This window comes from Geospiza fortis, unplaced genomic scaffold (assembly GCF_000277835.1).
Source record: "Geospiza fortis unplaced genomic scaffold, GeoFor_1.0 scaffold157, whole genome shotgun sequence".
In the NCBI taxonomy this organism is placed as follows: Eukaryota; Metazoa; Chordata; class Aves; order Passeriformes; family Thraupidae; genus Geospiza; species Geospiza fortis.
In genome coordinates, this window is record NW_005054314.1 from 9,167,977 (window position 1) to 9,181,782 (window position 13,806).

The window sequence follows — 13,806 nt, forward strand, 5'->3', positions numbered from 1 at the left end:
TCATTATGAGAAAGATGTGTAAAATGACCTGATTAAAAGCATGAGACACAGGCCAAATGGTGCAAAGGAAAGAGTCCAACAAGCTCCCTGGGTTTTCCCCCCAAATTCCCAAAGGCTGTTTAAAAATATACATTCCCTGGGGCCATATCTCTGAGCAGCTCCAAGGGAGTTTGTACACCTTTATTTTATGTAACACAAATTTGTCACTGATTGTCCCAAAAATTTACATACTTCTCAACAATTTGGGAATTCAGCAATCATTCAGTCAAGTATTCATCAGCCTCAGCTGGTATAAATTGTGGCAGTATTTAAAATTCATCTGTCATTATTATACCCTGCTACAAAACAAACAAGAAATCCAAGCGCACCCACCCAGCAAGCAGCAGCTTGGTCCTACAAAAGGGAGAGATGATTTACTGCAAAATCAACAAAGAGGGGAAAAAAGCTGAGCAGAGAAGCTGGATGGCATGGACAGGGAGAGAGCCTTTCATTTCAGCACTGCTCATTAGCATCATATAGCAAGCAAGGATGCAAGGTTTCAACATATCTGTCTCTTCTGGGTCTCATAAATTCAACCAGCAACATAATTCCTGCTTAAACAGAGCTTTCACTTGTTTCTTCTTAAATACAAGGATGTGTACCAAGGCTTTGGAGGTGGTTTGTTGGTAAAGCAGCAATTGTAGCAATTCCACGGGAAAAACACACAATCTTCCTTCTGCTTTAGCACTGTACTTTCATTCCTATGTGCCTAGCAGGGAATGGTGGCATAGACTGCAATATTGGGGACAGCACTTGATATTGCAACAAAGGAAATATGAACTAAAATCAGCAGTCAAAGCTGCCTTTTATGTCTTAGTTTACAGAGTTCATCCCTGCACAGAAGCACGGAGGAATTGGGGTTTCTTTTAAGGGACTATGTTTTATTTATCTAAAGAGTGCTGCATTGTAATAATACACTGTGCTTGTGAGCTCCAGAGACTGAAGAGCCTTTGGAGAGATGGATTTATAATGCATCCCAGGAGGATGAAAGAGCTGTGCAGCTCTGGCTTTCATTACCCTTTGGCCCCTCTGCTCAGGCTCTGGCCACGGGGAACCAGAGAGGGAAAGCTATTCTAGGAGACAGCTTGGAGATTAAATGTCTCTATTTTGTCACACAGAAAGCTGCAGAGACAGAGAATTAACAGGTCCTTCCCAAACTCCTGTGCAGGACCTACTTTTCAGAGGGGAAGCTTGTTTCCAGTGCCCCAAACATGGGCCATGAACAACAACCTGGGAACTTCCACAAGCCAGAGGTCAGAGTGGGGCAGTGGGTGAGGTTCACCCCATGAAGGTGCCTCCAGCCCTTGCTGGGGCACAGGGACACTAAATACAGCTGCACACAGCTGCCCAAGCTGCTCAGAGCTTCAAGCTGCATCTCGTGTGCTGGTGACACCCTGGGGACAGCTGCAGTGCATCCCAAACTGGCATCTGTCACAAAACATCCCCACTCTGTCAGCCCGGGAGGGTGAGGAAATGCAGGTCAGGAGGTGTGGCAGTGAGAGGGATCCACGTGCTTTGGGTTCTCACCCAACCCTGGCTCTTCCTGCCTCATTTCTGTGGCATCTCTGTAAATTTGTGCTTCACACATTCATAAATCACCAAAAATCATTTTTGCCCACAACACTGCAGGGTTGGGGTTGTGCTTATTCTTGCAGTTCCAAACTACTCAGGGGAGGCAGGAATTGTAAACTCAGCACAGCCCTTCCCAAACCACCGACCAGCAGGCACAGGGACAAAAATGCACCCAAAGGTGCACAGCCAAAGAGCAGCGCTTGGGGACCGTCCTGAGGGCTGGAAGGGGACACCTGTCCGTGCTCCAGACAGGGTGCATAGAACAGGGTCTCGTCCCCCTGCAGGGTCGAAGAATGTGCTGTTAAAGTTACGGTCTGTAAGGAGTATTGTGATTCCTGTGGCAAGGGCTGGAATGGACAGAAGTAGGAGTGCTGCGGTAATCAGGACTGATCAGACGAATCAGGTTAGGAGGGTTAGAAGCCCTCACCAGGAGGCACAGAACAAACAAAAAAAACCCAACTTTGAACTTCCCAGAAAACGAGAGGAACCCTAAGCTGCCCTCCAGGACGATGTCTCACTCCTCAACCAGCGGGCAGCGCAGCCTTGCAAGCACGAAAGGGTTAAACCGAGAGAGAAAGAGTTAAACGGAGAGAGAAAGAGTTAAAGCGAGGGAGAAAGAGTTAAACCGAGAGAGAAAGAGTTAAACCGAGAGAGAAAGAGTTAAAGCGAGCCTCGCACAAACTTTGCAGTGAGCTGAGCTCAGAGCGTCCCTCCCTTCGCTCGGAGCCGGAGCTCGGCTCATCCCCTCCTGGTGCTGCCGAGGGAAGGAGGGAGGCAGGGAGGCTCTGTTTGCCTCCATCCCAGAGAGCAGCTCAGCCAGAGCAGCTCCTCGGCCCTTGCCCTGCCCCTGCAGGGACCCAGGGGTGCTCTCCATCATCAGCTGTGCCCTCCTTCATCAGCGGTGCCCATCATCAGCAGTGCCCTCCATCCATCAGCGGTGCCCATCATCAGCAGTGCCCTCCATCCATCAGCAGTGCCACCCTGCCCAGGTGGCATCCCAAGGTCGGGATTTCAGAGCCATCCCTGCCTCGGAGATCCACAGCAGAGGAGGAAAAGTGCACTGGGCTGAAGGGCGCTGTGCTGCCTCCAGGACAGCAGAGCCTTCCTGCACAGATGCCACCGAGGAGATGCTCCCGGGGACACCAGCAGCGAGCTCGTGGTGTGGAGCAGGGGCTCTGGAGCCTCATCCCAGCCCTGCTGCCGGCTCTGAAAGGTAATTGTGCTTTAATCTCTTCTCTCCCTGTGCACTAGCACGGCCAGCACCCACACACGGGTTCAGCATGAGAACAAAATATCCCCTCTGCCACTAAAAGAGGAGACACAAGACCCCCCTGCCTCTCTTCTCCCTTCCAGACCCCCCCTGGATCTGAGGGAGAAAATGCAAGCCATGGATAGAGTTGATAGTTGTGATGGGTTTTTGCATTTTTCAGTGCTGATATTTTTCTGTAAAGGTGACCTGGACAGAGCACACCTGGTGCTCTGTGTTCAACCCCAAACCACCCTGTACTTTGCCAGCCAGCTGGGTGCACTTGAAGAACCTACACAAGGAATTGTTCTGTTTTGTCCCACTTACTGCCTGTAAGAGCCAGAGTGGGAGGAGAGGCCAAGGGGAGCTCAGGAAAGTTGCCTGCACTTTCAGAGATGCTGTGCTGGCAAGTGGTGCTCACACTGAGCACGGGAGTAGAAGGGAGCAGGTGGGCAAGACAAAAATATTTACCGCAGCTGCAGGATCAATTTGTACTGCCTGTGTGCTCTGTTTGGGGAAAAGCTTTCTTTCTGCTCCCCTGTGACCTCCAAAGGTGCAGAGTAGAGCAATGCAGGCTTCAGAAATGCTCCCCAGAGCTGAAGCTCCCCACACCCTGAGAGCTGCAGTGGGAGGCTGCTAATGTCAGTGCCCATGAAGTTTTGGCTGATGAATTTCCTGGCTCAGAGACACACTGTGGGGAAAAAACCCTTCTCCTGTTGTGTATGGAGGCTTCTATTTTCATTGCAGATTTTTATTAAAAGAAATGTGTTGGGTTTGGGGTTGGGTTTTTTTTTAATTCCTGATTTTAAAAAGCCACAAACTGATAAAAAAACCCCAAGTGTCTGCTTGGAATCAGTCTGCACCCACTGAGCACCAGTGATCACTCAGAATTGGAGCATTGTTCAGCCAGAGAATGACTGAATCTTGGAAACTGAGATCACAGGGAATGCTCCTGTGTCCATGAACTTGAGGGCTCCTCATGGTAACCAGTGAGGTTCTGCATCCTCTAATCTGAGTCATACACAGTTATGGTCTGACCTGCCTTACACGCAGAATTATTGTCTACCACTTATTTTCACATCATGTTGGTCTCTACAGTCATTCAGCTTCTCTTCCTTAAAGGGAAGTGTACAAAATCTGAATCTAATGGTATCCAAAGAGATGTGCTCAATGGGATAATTGGTAGATTGAAAAGCAAAAAGTCTTTGGGGTTGCCTGGAGCTATTGAATTATGTCTGGCTCATTTCTGGAGAAGATGCAGTTAATGTTGCAGCTTTCAATAGTCTGAATAGTTGATTGCTCCTGACAAATCTATAGTTGAGCCTAAAAAAACCCCAAACAGTGCCAGCTCCCCATTGCTAATACTTCTTACTATTAATCTGCTCCTTTTTTCAATAAATACCCAGCTGAGCTTTACTAATTCAGCATCTTGGTTTGTAGTTAATTATTGAACTTCAGACTAATGTCCTTAGCATTCTGCAGTCTAATTTTATGAAGGATATAAAGCAATTAGGCTGTCTGCTTGTTAAGGAGAGAAACCAGCTCTGGCTTTTTCTCTCAGTAACAGAGCAGATGGGATGGGCAAAGACATGGCTCTGTGCTTTAACTCACACAAGTGTCAGATTCCAGGCTGGTTGCACTTCATTATCAGCAGAGAAATCATATTGTAAGAACAGAATTTAATACAGTTACCTTCACACCCTCTATTTCCCACCTGCTGTGTAACATGAGAATATTCTTCACGGGAGAAGAATTTCCATTTATAGATTCCAAGTGTGAAAATCACAGTTATTGCCCTGTAATTGAGAGCAGAACAGCCTGGCTGCCCTGCCCAAACCTCTGCATCAGCACCAAGCCCTCTGCCAGAGTAACTGGCTCCAGAGGGGCTGGGTCAGCCCCTGCAAGAACACTGAGCTCAAATGCTTTGGTACTGAAGAAGGAGCTGGGAGGAAAAGTGTATCCAAGTCCCCATGTCCCTTCTCCAAAACTCAGCAAATCAGATCTTTCCTCATCCCGTGAGCCAAAGCAGGTCTTTCTTGCTTGTAGTGGAAGTTTAAGTCCCTTGAAAGTCAAAATGTTTTGCAGCAATTTGTCACTTAGGTGAAATGTGTCAGAGCTTTTATCATATTGACCTAATGTTTCATTTATTCTGATTATCATAGTATATTACCATGTTAATATTACTCTATACATCTCATGTAGGTTTATAGGCAGTGGACATTATAAATGATTGCATCAGTTTGTTCAGTGCTTTCATTTTTGCTTCAGCTCAAACCAAAATTCTGGTCTTACCAGAGCAGAACATAATGCTTTTGAATGCACCATTTACAGTGAAATTTCAGAATTTTCATTTCTGTTTTCAGCTGGAAGAACTGAAACAGCAAAAACATTAAAATTCCCCCAATTTCTAGTAAGAGGAGAGGGAAGTGTCACATCCTGCAGCAGAGTTGCTCCAGGGGGACAGGTAGGGCTCTGGACAGCTGCTAGGTGCATCCAGCCTCAGAAAAAGAGGGTGCTGATACACAATAAATGAGACCCATGGTGAAAAACACTGATTGGATTCATACCTCCCCTTCCTCTCTGACATCTGATTGCACAGCTTGTGGGGCCTTCTTGTACCCTTAATAATGTGTTACCAGAGAGGATATCAACAATTAGATTTGCATGGTGTTTTTCTAAAGTTAAATACTCAGTGCTTCTCCTCATCTCACAGTGTCTCCCAGGAGCTTGACAGAGGTTTTCTAATCTATTTGCTCTAAAGATACTACATCCAGGCTAGGCTATTTTGGTACCTGGTGTCATTTCTCTCTCTCACACTTTTTTCCCTTTAGAAATCTGACTTTTTGACCGTTCCTAATGAGAAACTCAGAACTCCAGACTCCTTAAGCCCTGAATTAGGAGAGAAGAGAGATCCCCCCAGACGTTTGGCAAAGCAGAAAACAACCTTCCCCAGCTCACCCAAGGATAAACCACCTGCTGTGGGAGAGAGAAGCTGGCAGAAAGCTGATTGCTCAGTCTGTCTGGAAAAACAACGCTTGCAAAGACCAAAGCTGTGCCAACCTTCACAGCTCAGCTTGAGAGAAGAACCAAAGCTTTTCACCATCCAAAGGAGGTGACCTACCAAGAGGAGGCCCAAAGTATTTATAGGACAAAATAAAAGCCAGAAGGAAGTGTAAAGCACAAGTGTGATGCTCGTTGTCATTGTGACAGCAAGGTGCAAAATGGTCTGCGCAGGCTTGTCCCTCGCAGCGTGCTCAGCTGTGTGAGCAGCAGCCTCGACACACCTGCTGAAGCCATCGTGCCATCTGTGCTGAGCTTCCTCTCCTGACCTCCTCTGTGAGTCTGGTGAGGGGAGACAGGAGATCTGAAGGTAAATACAGAAAATGGACCAAAGCTGACAGAGAGCAATGACTGAGATCTCTTTCAAGTTCCGCGGGAACCTGACTGGCCGCGTCCACCTTCCAACTCTGGCTACTGAAGTAGACACAACAGCAGACAAATATTCTGGCCTCTATGTGTACGTGGGCTTGTTCCTAACCCTCCTGGCTCTCCTCCTGATCCTGCTCTTCTCCATGCTCCTGCGCCTGAAGCATGTTGTGTCCCCCATCACCTCCCCAGAGAGCACTGAGAACGTGCAGCACTTCACAGACGTGGAAATGCACAGCAGGATCCCCACCACATAGGGATCCCACAAAGAGGGCTCTGTGCTTGGGAAAGGTGTTTTTTGTTCAGCAAAGGTGGTGGAAAGAAGCTCTGGGTGCCTGTTGAGCCCCACAAGTTCTTGCAAAGCCTCAGCAGCATCTGGAGGGTGTTGCTGGCTGTTGGCATCACAGGCAGCATGTGTGCAGCAGCCTCCACAAAATGGACATCACAGAAACCTGCTGCTGCCAGGGAAGGCTCACACCCCTCTAAAAACCTTGCAGAAAATGGGAAAAGCCACATTAATGACAGCCAAAAACCCAGAGAAACATAGCAGAATGTGTCCTGGAGCCTGTGCTTGCTGACCTCTCTCTGAATCAACAAAGCTGAAGTGGTGTAAGTGGGAAGAGCCCACAGGGCACACGCAGAAATTGTGGGTGGCTTGAAAAATCTCAGGCATTTCTTCCATTCAAGAAGGAAAACATTAAATTGTTCTCTTTCGCTTGAATGGATGTCTGCAGCAGCCTCCATAAAATGGACATCACAGAAACTTGCTGCTGCCAGGGAAGGCTCACACCCCTCTAAAAACCTTGCAGAAAATGGGAAAAGCCACATTAATGACAGCCAAAAACCCAGAGAAATATAGCAGAATGTGTCCTGGGGCCTGTGTTTGCTGACCTCTCTCTCTGAATCAACAAAGCTGAAGTGGTGCAAGTGGGAAGAGTCCATGGGGCACACACAGAAATTGTCAGTGGCTTGAAAATTGTCAGTGGCTTGAAAATTGTCAGGCATTTTTCCCATTCAAGAAGGAAAACATTAAATTGTTGTCTTTCACTTGAATGGCAATTAAACAATGGAGTTTCACAAATATAGAAATGTTTCAACACCTGCTGGAACTACATCTTTCTGACATTAGAACCCATTTAATGAATAGTTGCACACCAGATCTCAAAAAGAGACAGAACTTTAAAGAGGAAAGAGAATAAAGCCAAAATTGAAGCAAGGTTTAAAAAAAAAAGAAGCAGCAGCAGCAGGAAATGAGATTAAAAAACGTATAAGACACTCTACCTCTTCCTTAGTCCTCCTTTATATGAACTGAGCTGAATACAAACATTTTTTGCTGTCATGCTTTTAGGCTCAGTAATTAAAATGCAGTGTAAGTTTTGGGAGCCCAATTGACATTGCTCTCCTAACAGACTCCACTTCATAATAACATGTTCTCTCATATCCATATTGGGTTTTCTTCCTCAAAAGACAGAAAAGTTCTTCCAAAGATTTTTCATTTGTTTTCCTCCAAAGAAAGCTGAGGAGATGCCCAGGCCTGGCACTGCAATAAGGAATAGTGGGAACAGCTTTGGACACAGACTAACAGGGAGCACGCAGATGGAAAATAAACTCACTGAGCACTGAAAGATATGATTGGATTCAAATACCCTGACGGAATCTCACGGGGGAAAGCAAAGTTTATTTGAATTTATGGAACAACAATCTGACCCAGTCCTATGAGTGACGTACAGAGGTAGCCTTTGCTGCTGTGGATGGAAAAGATGGAACCAAATATGGCAAAGCACTCCTGGGAGAGCCACTGCCTCTCACAGAAAAACCTTCAGTGAGTTGTTTCAGCCACATCTCTAAAGGGCAGGTATTTTACACAGCTTATCCACTTTATTACAGTCTAACTCTAGTTCAGCAATAAAATCCCCTGCATGTTTTCCACACAAACATACATTCTTATTTGCCAATTCTCCTCTCTCCAAGGGCTTGGAAAGTGTAAAGTCCTCACACAAACCCAGTGAAAATTTAGAGAAGACACTGTCACATGGACCTGTGATAGTAGCATGAAATTTTTCTTCAAATGCTCTGTTTACAACAGGTTTTTTTGCTTACCTTTGAAGGTCTGGGTGAGCTGTTTGGACTGGGAATATCTGGGCTTTTACAGATGGTTGGGGGTGAAGCAGAATGACAGATAACACTCCCCCTGGGTACACTGGATCTCTCAGCAGGACCAGTGCAACTTCTCACTGATGTATTGAGTACAAAACCATTTAAACACTGCTTCCTTATACTGAATAATTCCTTTTTGCTTCGTTAACCCCTGTGAATCACAGAATCCCAGAATGGTTTGGGTTAGAAAGGACCTTGTTCCATCCCCTGCCATGGGCAGGGACACCTTCTACTATGCCAGGTTGCTCCAAGCCCTGTCCAGCCTGGCTTGGGACAGAGAACCAGAACAGTGATTGTGTGAGGGAATACACCAAAAAATTCACTCTCAGCAGTGTCTTTCCATGCCATGCTTGGCTGTATTTCCCTGGGAAAATGACAGGATGCAGGTTATCCTCTATGGGGACAACACCAGGCAGGATGGTGGCTTCACACCACGTCTGAAGACTGGCTCCTCGACTCTCAGTACTGCACAAGAGCCAAAATTTTTTGTGACGATTAGGCTATTAATCCAACTAAGACAGATGGCTACTGAGTTAGACAATGACATTTAAAATTAACAATGAGGCAGCTCAGCCCAGGCTCAGCATCTGACCCTGGAAAACTTCTCCATTCAAAAGCTACCACTTACCTAGACCCTGTTCTAACTTGCTAAATCAGCAACTCAACCACATTAGCTTCCCAGCACAGCTACCTGCAGAAAAGCCTTGTATTGAGGAGTCTGCAGGACAGACTCAGCTTTTATTGACAGACTTTTATTGATATAAAATATCAGACCTACTGATGGAAAATGACAGTATCAAATTCTGAGTGCTCTGATCTCAGTCAAAATGGCTTCTGAGGTACAGGTCAGGACTGAGCTTCTTTCCATCACGCTAAGGAATGTTAATTCACAAGAGTCTCCCAACACTTTAAAACTTATTCAGTAACTATCCTTTAAATAAATGAGTAATCTCTTTATATATCAGATGGTAACTTTGGGCAGACTGTGTATTTTTATAGAGTACTCTTATGGAAGGCTGCCCTATCTTCTCACAGGAAAATGACAAGTTTTCTTTCCAAAGCTTCATTTCACATAACGTCTCTGTCCCACTTGACACATCTACAGTGGCACTCAGGGTGCCTCATTTGTCTGTAAAATCCCAGTATATTTTAAAACTTTTCCCACTGAGAAACAGAAGAATGCCTCTCCCCTCTTTTCATTATCATTTGCCGTGTCCCAGACCTGAGGGATGTGCTGGGAAGAAAGAATGTTTGGATGTGCTGGCCTGTGTTTGGTGAGTGGCCTCTAGTGGAGTTTGGCATTCTTTGGCTTTCAGAAGTGGTTATTGGAACTTTTGCACAGTTTTGGAGCATCTTTTGGAACTTTTGCTGCATCTTGGAGCGCTGCAGGTATCACAGCCATACCCTTCCCCTCCTGCAGGCTGTTCTCTTCCCACTTGTCCATGTGCTATAGAAAATGAGGTTTTTTACAAAAATAAAGAGGCACATTGCTATGAATGCTGAGTCACTGACTGCTCTGTGTGTTCCCACCTGTGGGTCTGAAGGACCAGCTCACAAAAAGGCTCAGGAGGTGCCACTATTCCAAACCAACTGGGCAAGAATACCCTCTACCAGTCTGTGTGAGTATCACAATTTGCCCCCACCCTTATTCCCATCAGACACTGGAAATAAATCGAGTATTGAGTAAATTCCTCACCTCCTCCACGCCCTGCCTGCGGGGGAGGACAGCCACCTGTTGTTGTGAAGGAGCAGAAAACACATCCGAGCATCACCCACCTGCTGGGTGGGGCTGTGAGGCCAGAGGGAGCCTCCTCTTACCCAAAAACCACCAGTGCTCCCAAATCTCTCAGGGTTCTTAGCCTGGGAGCTGTCAGGAGTAGGGTGTGACTCCCCAAACCATACAGCATTAATCACTGAGTAATCTCACCCACATGATTTCCATCCACAAGCATGAATTTTCTGTATTAACAGACCCTTAAGGGTGGATATGTAGAATCTGTTCCTTCTCTATGTCAGAATAAACATAAATGTTTTCATACCCTGTTGTATTTGCAGGTCCCCTGTGGCAGGGAGGAATGATGCATCTGACTCCATGTTCTCAGAAGGCTAATTTATTATTTTATGATACTATATTATATTAAAGAATACTGTACTAAACTATACTAAAGAATACAGAAAGGACACTTACAGAATGCTAAAAAGATAATAATGAAAACGCCTGACTCTTTCCAGAGTCTTGGCACAGCTTGGCACTGATTGGCCAATGAGCCAAAATAATTCACATCAGAAACCAATGAAACAATTACCTGTGGGTAAACAATCTCCAAACACATTCCAAAGGAGCACAACACAGGAGAAGCAAATGAGATAAGAATTGTTTTCCTTTCTCTGAGGCTTCTCAGCTTCCCAGGAGAAAAATCCTGGTCAAAGGGATTTTTCCAGAGAATGTGAATGCCACAATACCCTCTCAGAGCTGCAGAGAAAAACTTGATTTTGCAAACGACATAACTCAGCAGAGGACCAACCTTGATCCTTGGGAAGGATCAAGGATCCAGTCAAGGATCCTTGATCCTTCCCAAAGGACCTTTTTGGATTTTACTTGAAAAAGAAATTAAAGATGTTCAAACCCCAAAAATTATGTGAAGTCACCCATCCATTTAACTGACAGCATTAATGGAAACTTAGATGTATGATTTATCCTCACTAGGAATTGGTATTTCCTTACATACCCTTATGCTGCAGTCACTGATGAGGCAGCTGCTGAGGAGGGAAGTGCAGACAGACAGCTCCAGCTTTAGGGCAGGCTGGAGAGCAGGAGACGTGCAGACAACTCCTCTGCTGGCAGGTAATGCCACAAATCTGCTTTTGCTACAGCTTAGGCAGCAAGGGAGGTGAAATTATGGAATGGCTGCACTTTTTTCCAAAGAAGATGCATCTTTGTGTTGTCTCTACACTTCAGCTTAATTCTGGTATGGAAAGAAAGTTGGTTCACAGTCTATTCCTGTGCCCTGCAAAAAATGGGCAATGGCATTCATGACTACAAACTCAGATGCAGATATATCTGGAAAGGGGAAATCCCAAACAGTGTTTTGTTGGTGCATGAGCTGTAGACTCAAATGTTGACATTTTGGTAGAAAACTAAAACTGGAGATGGTGAAGTCTGCTTGATCTTTGCCATGGCCTCAAGAAAAGGCTACACAGAATGTTAAGGGAAAAAGATAAATACTTGCAGACTGGGGAAGGTATTTTCAGTTACGGTTCCTGACACAGATTTCACATTTGTTCACAAAAAGGAACTGCATGTTATGCATTCCATCTGCCAAAAACATCACCTCATAAAGCCCTCTCAGATCTTCACCTTCCTCAGGCTTTTCCAGAAGGTTGTGAAGTTCCAACAAGGGTAGGAGCAGTCTTCAACTCCTGGTGTTCATTCTGGGGGCAGAGATATCAAAATAAAGCCTAAAAAACCCGCAATGATAATTTGGTTTCTTGTACACTTGCTCTCCAGAATGTGATATATGAACATTCCCTCCTCAGTCCTTTCATTATCAAGAATAGTTAAATTGTCATTTAAGATGACTGATGTTAAGAGTGGAAAAATAAACTGGATTTGAATTTTGATGGATTGGATTTTTCAAAGGTACTTAGAATTTCTTCAGCTGAAGGCAAAAAGAATTTGCCCAGCTGTAGTCAAAGCTAAGTTGTGAAAGCAGATCTGGCTGCAAGAGGGAAAGGTCTGTGCAACTCATATGTAATTAATAAATAACCCACTCCTTATACTCCCACCTGCATTTCATGGCTATGTAAACTTGTCAAACAAATGATGAATAATTCAAAATACCTTCTCCTCCCTCCCTTCTTCTCTAGATTTATTAACCCATTTTCAAAGTATAATTTGATCAAGCTAATAGCCACAGACTTCCTAAGCTGACTCTCTGCATTAATTCTCTCTGCATGGCCATAGTCCTACTCCCACAGTACCATCTAATAAAAATCAATTACAAAACAACAAAAGGCACCTGAAAGCCAAATGAGAGCTCAGCAACATTCTTTGATGCTTGAAATCTGTTCTTCTCTGCAAGCAATAAATTTATCTTATTTAAGCTGGGCTATTGTCCTGAAGCCAGTTCCTCTATAAGTCCTCAAACACTTAGCTACTGGATGAAGTTTATTTATGCAGTTTTGTTAAAAACAAAAACAACAAAACCCACCAAAAACCAAAACAAAATAACCAAACAAACAAAACAAAAACCCATGCACAAAAACAAAACAAAACAAAAAATAAGAAAACCAAAAGAGACCCAAACCACATCCTACCAACAATGCTGAAGGATCAAGTAGGACCTGTCTGGGATATTTCTGTGTGATATTTTGCTCACATCTGTGAGCAAACAAGAGTCAGAGAAGCTCTTCCTTGCAGTGCAGGGGAGGTTTGGAAGCAAACTGGCCCTGGGCTGCCCTTTTGAACTGTGTGGGCAAGCAAGGGCTGCACTGGGAAACTCTACAGGACAACACCTAGCCATGAGCTGGATTTGAGTGCACCACAGGCTTTGGCATCCTCCAGCTTCCCATTCTTCTTCCCCTACCAGAATTCTGTCTCACTCACAAGTGAGTGTTTCCAGTTTACTCCTTATGCCTTAGCAACCCTAATTCAAGTTAATTCATGCTCCCAGCAGTTACATGCAGCACTTTTTGTCATGTTACTCCATAATCTTTAGGTGACAAGGACGTGTCCAAGTTGCTGTGGCATGAGCAGCACATAATGCCCCAGGAAGCTCAGATCTGGGCTGGGGTGAGGTTGCTGCAATGGACTCAGTGACAAATCTTACAGCTTGTCACTGCAGAATCAAACTGACATGGGCTTGCTGTTGTTCACAAATTTTTCATGCTTTCACACCCTGGGAAAGCTCCAACAGCCCTTTCAGCACTGACTCTGTCAGGATGGGAACACCACAGCAGTTTGCACTTCATGTTGGCACCTAGAGGGGAAGAAATGTGACTTCTTCTTCTTCTTTGTGTCCAACAAAACAGAGGAAAGCGGGAAGCAGCCTGAATGCACCTGGTTTGGGCTAGTGCTGGGCTGAATTCCCAAGCTGTTTATTGTTTCAGAGCATGACCAGCACTGAAGGGATGGGTAACAGACAACCACAGCACAGCAGCATTCTCCACATGCACTTCTGCAAGCTTCTCAGGAAGAAAGAAACCGCTGGGATCAGAGTGCTGAGGCTGCTTTTCCTTTGTTTGACTTTTGCTGGTAAGTATCCATCAATTTACTAGAGATACATCATCGTTCTGCTGACCTGCTTCCCTCCACTAACACTGCTCAGATGAATAATAATTTGCTGCAAAGCAATTTAGAAAATAAA

The 13,806-nt window shown here is 45.1% G+C and overlaps 1 protein-coding gene across 1 annotated transcript; it reads left to right on the forward strand.

The window, feature by feature from the left end:
• Positions 1-6,146: 6,146 nt before the first annotated feature.
• SERTM2 (serine rich and transmembrane domain containing 2) lies at positions 6,147-9,937 on the forward strand. The gene has a single exon (XM_031056126.1). The coding sequence runs from the start codon at positions 6,265-6,267 to the stop codon at positions 6,538-6,540; it is 276 nt and encodes a 91-aa protein (XP_030911986.1). The 5' UTR covers positions 6,147-6,264; the 3' UTR covers positions 6,541-9,937.
• Positions 9,938-13,806: the final 3,869 nt, after the last annotated feature.

What these genes read in the sequence shown, in the direction of transcription:
- SERTM2 (XM_031056126.1), top strand. Translation starts at nt 6,265, where the DNA reads ATGACTGAGATCTCTTTCAAGTTCCGCGGGAACCTGACTGGCCGCGTC.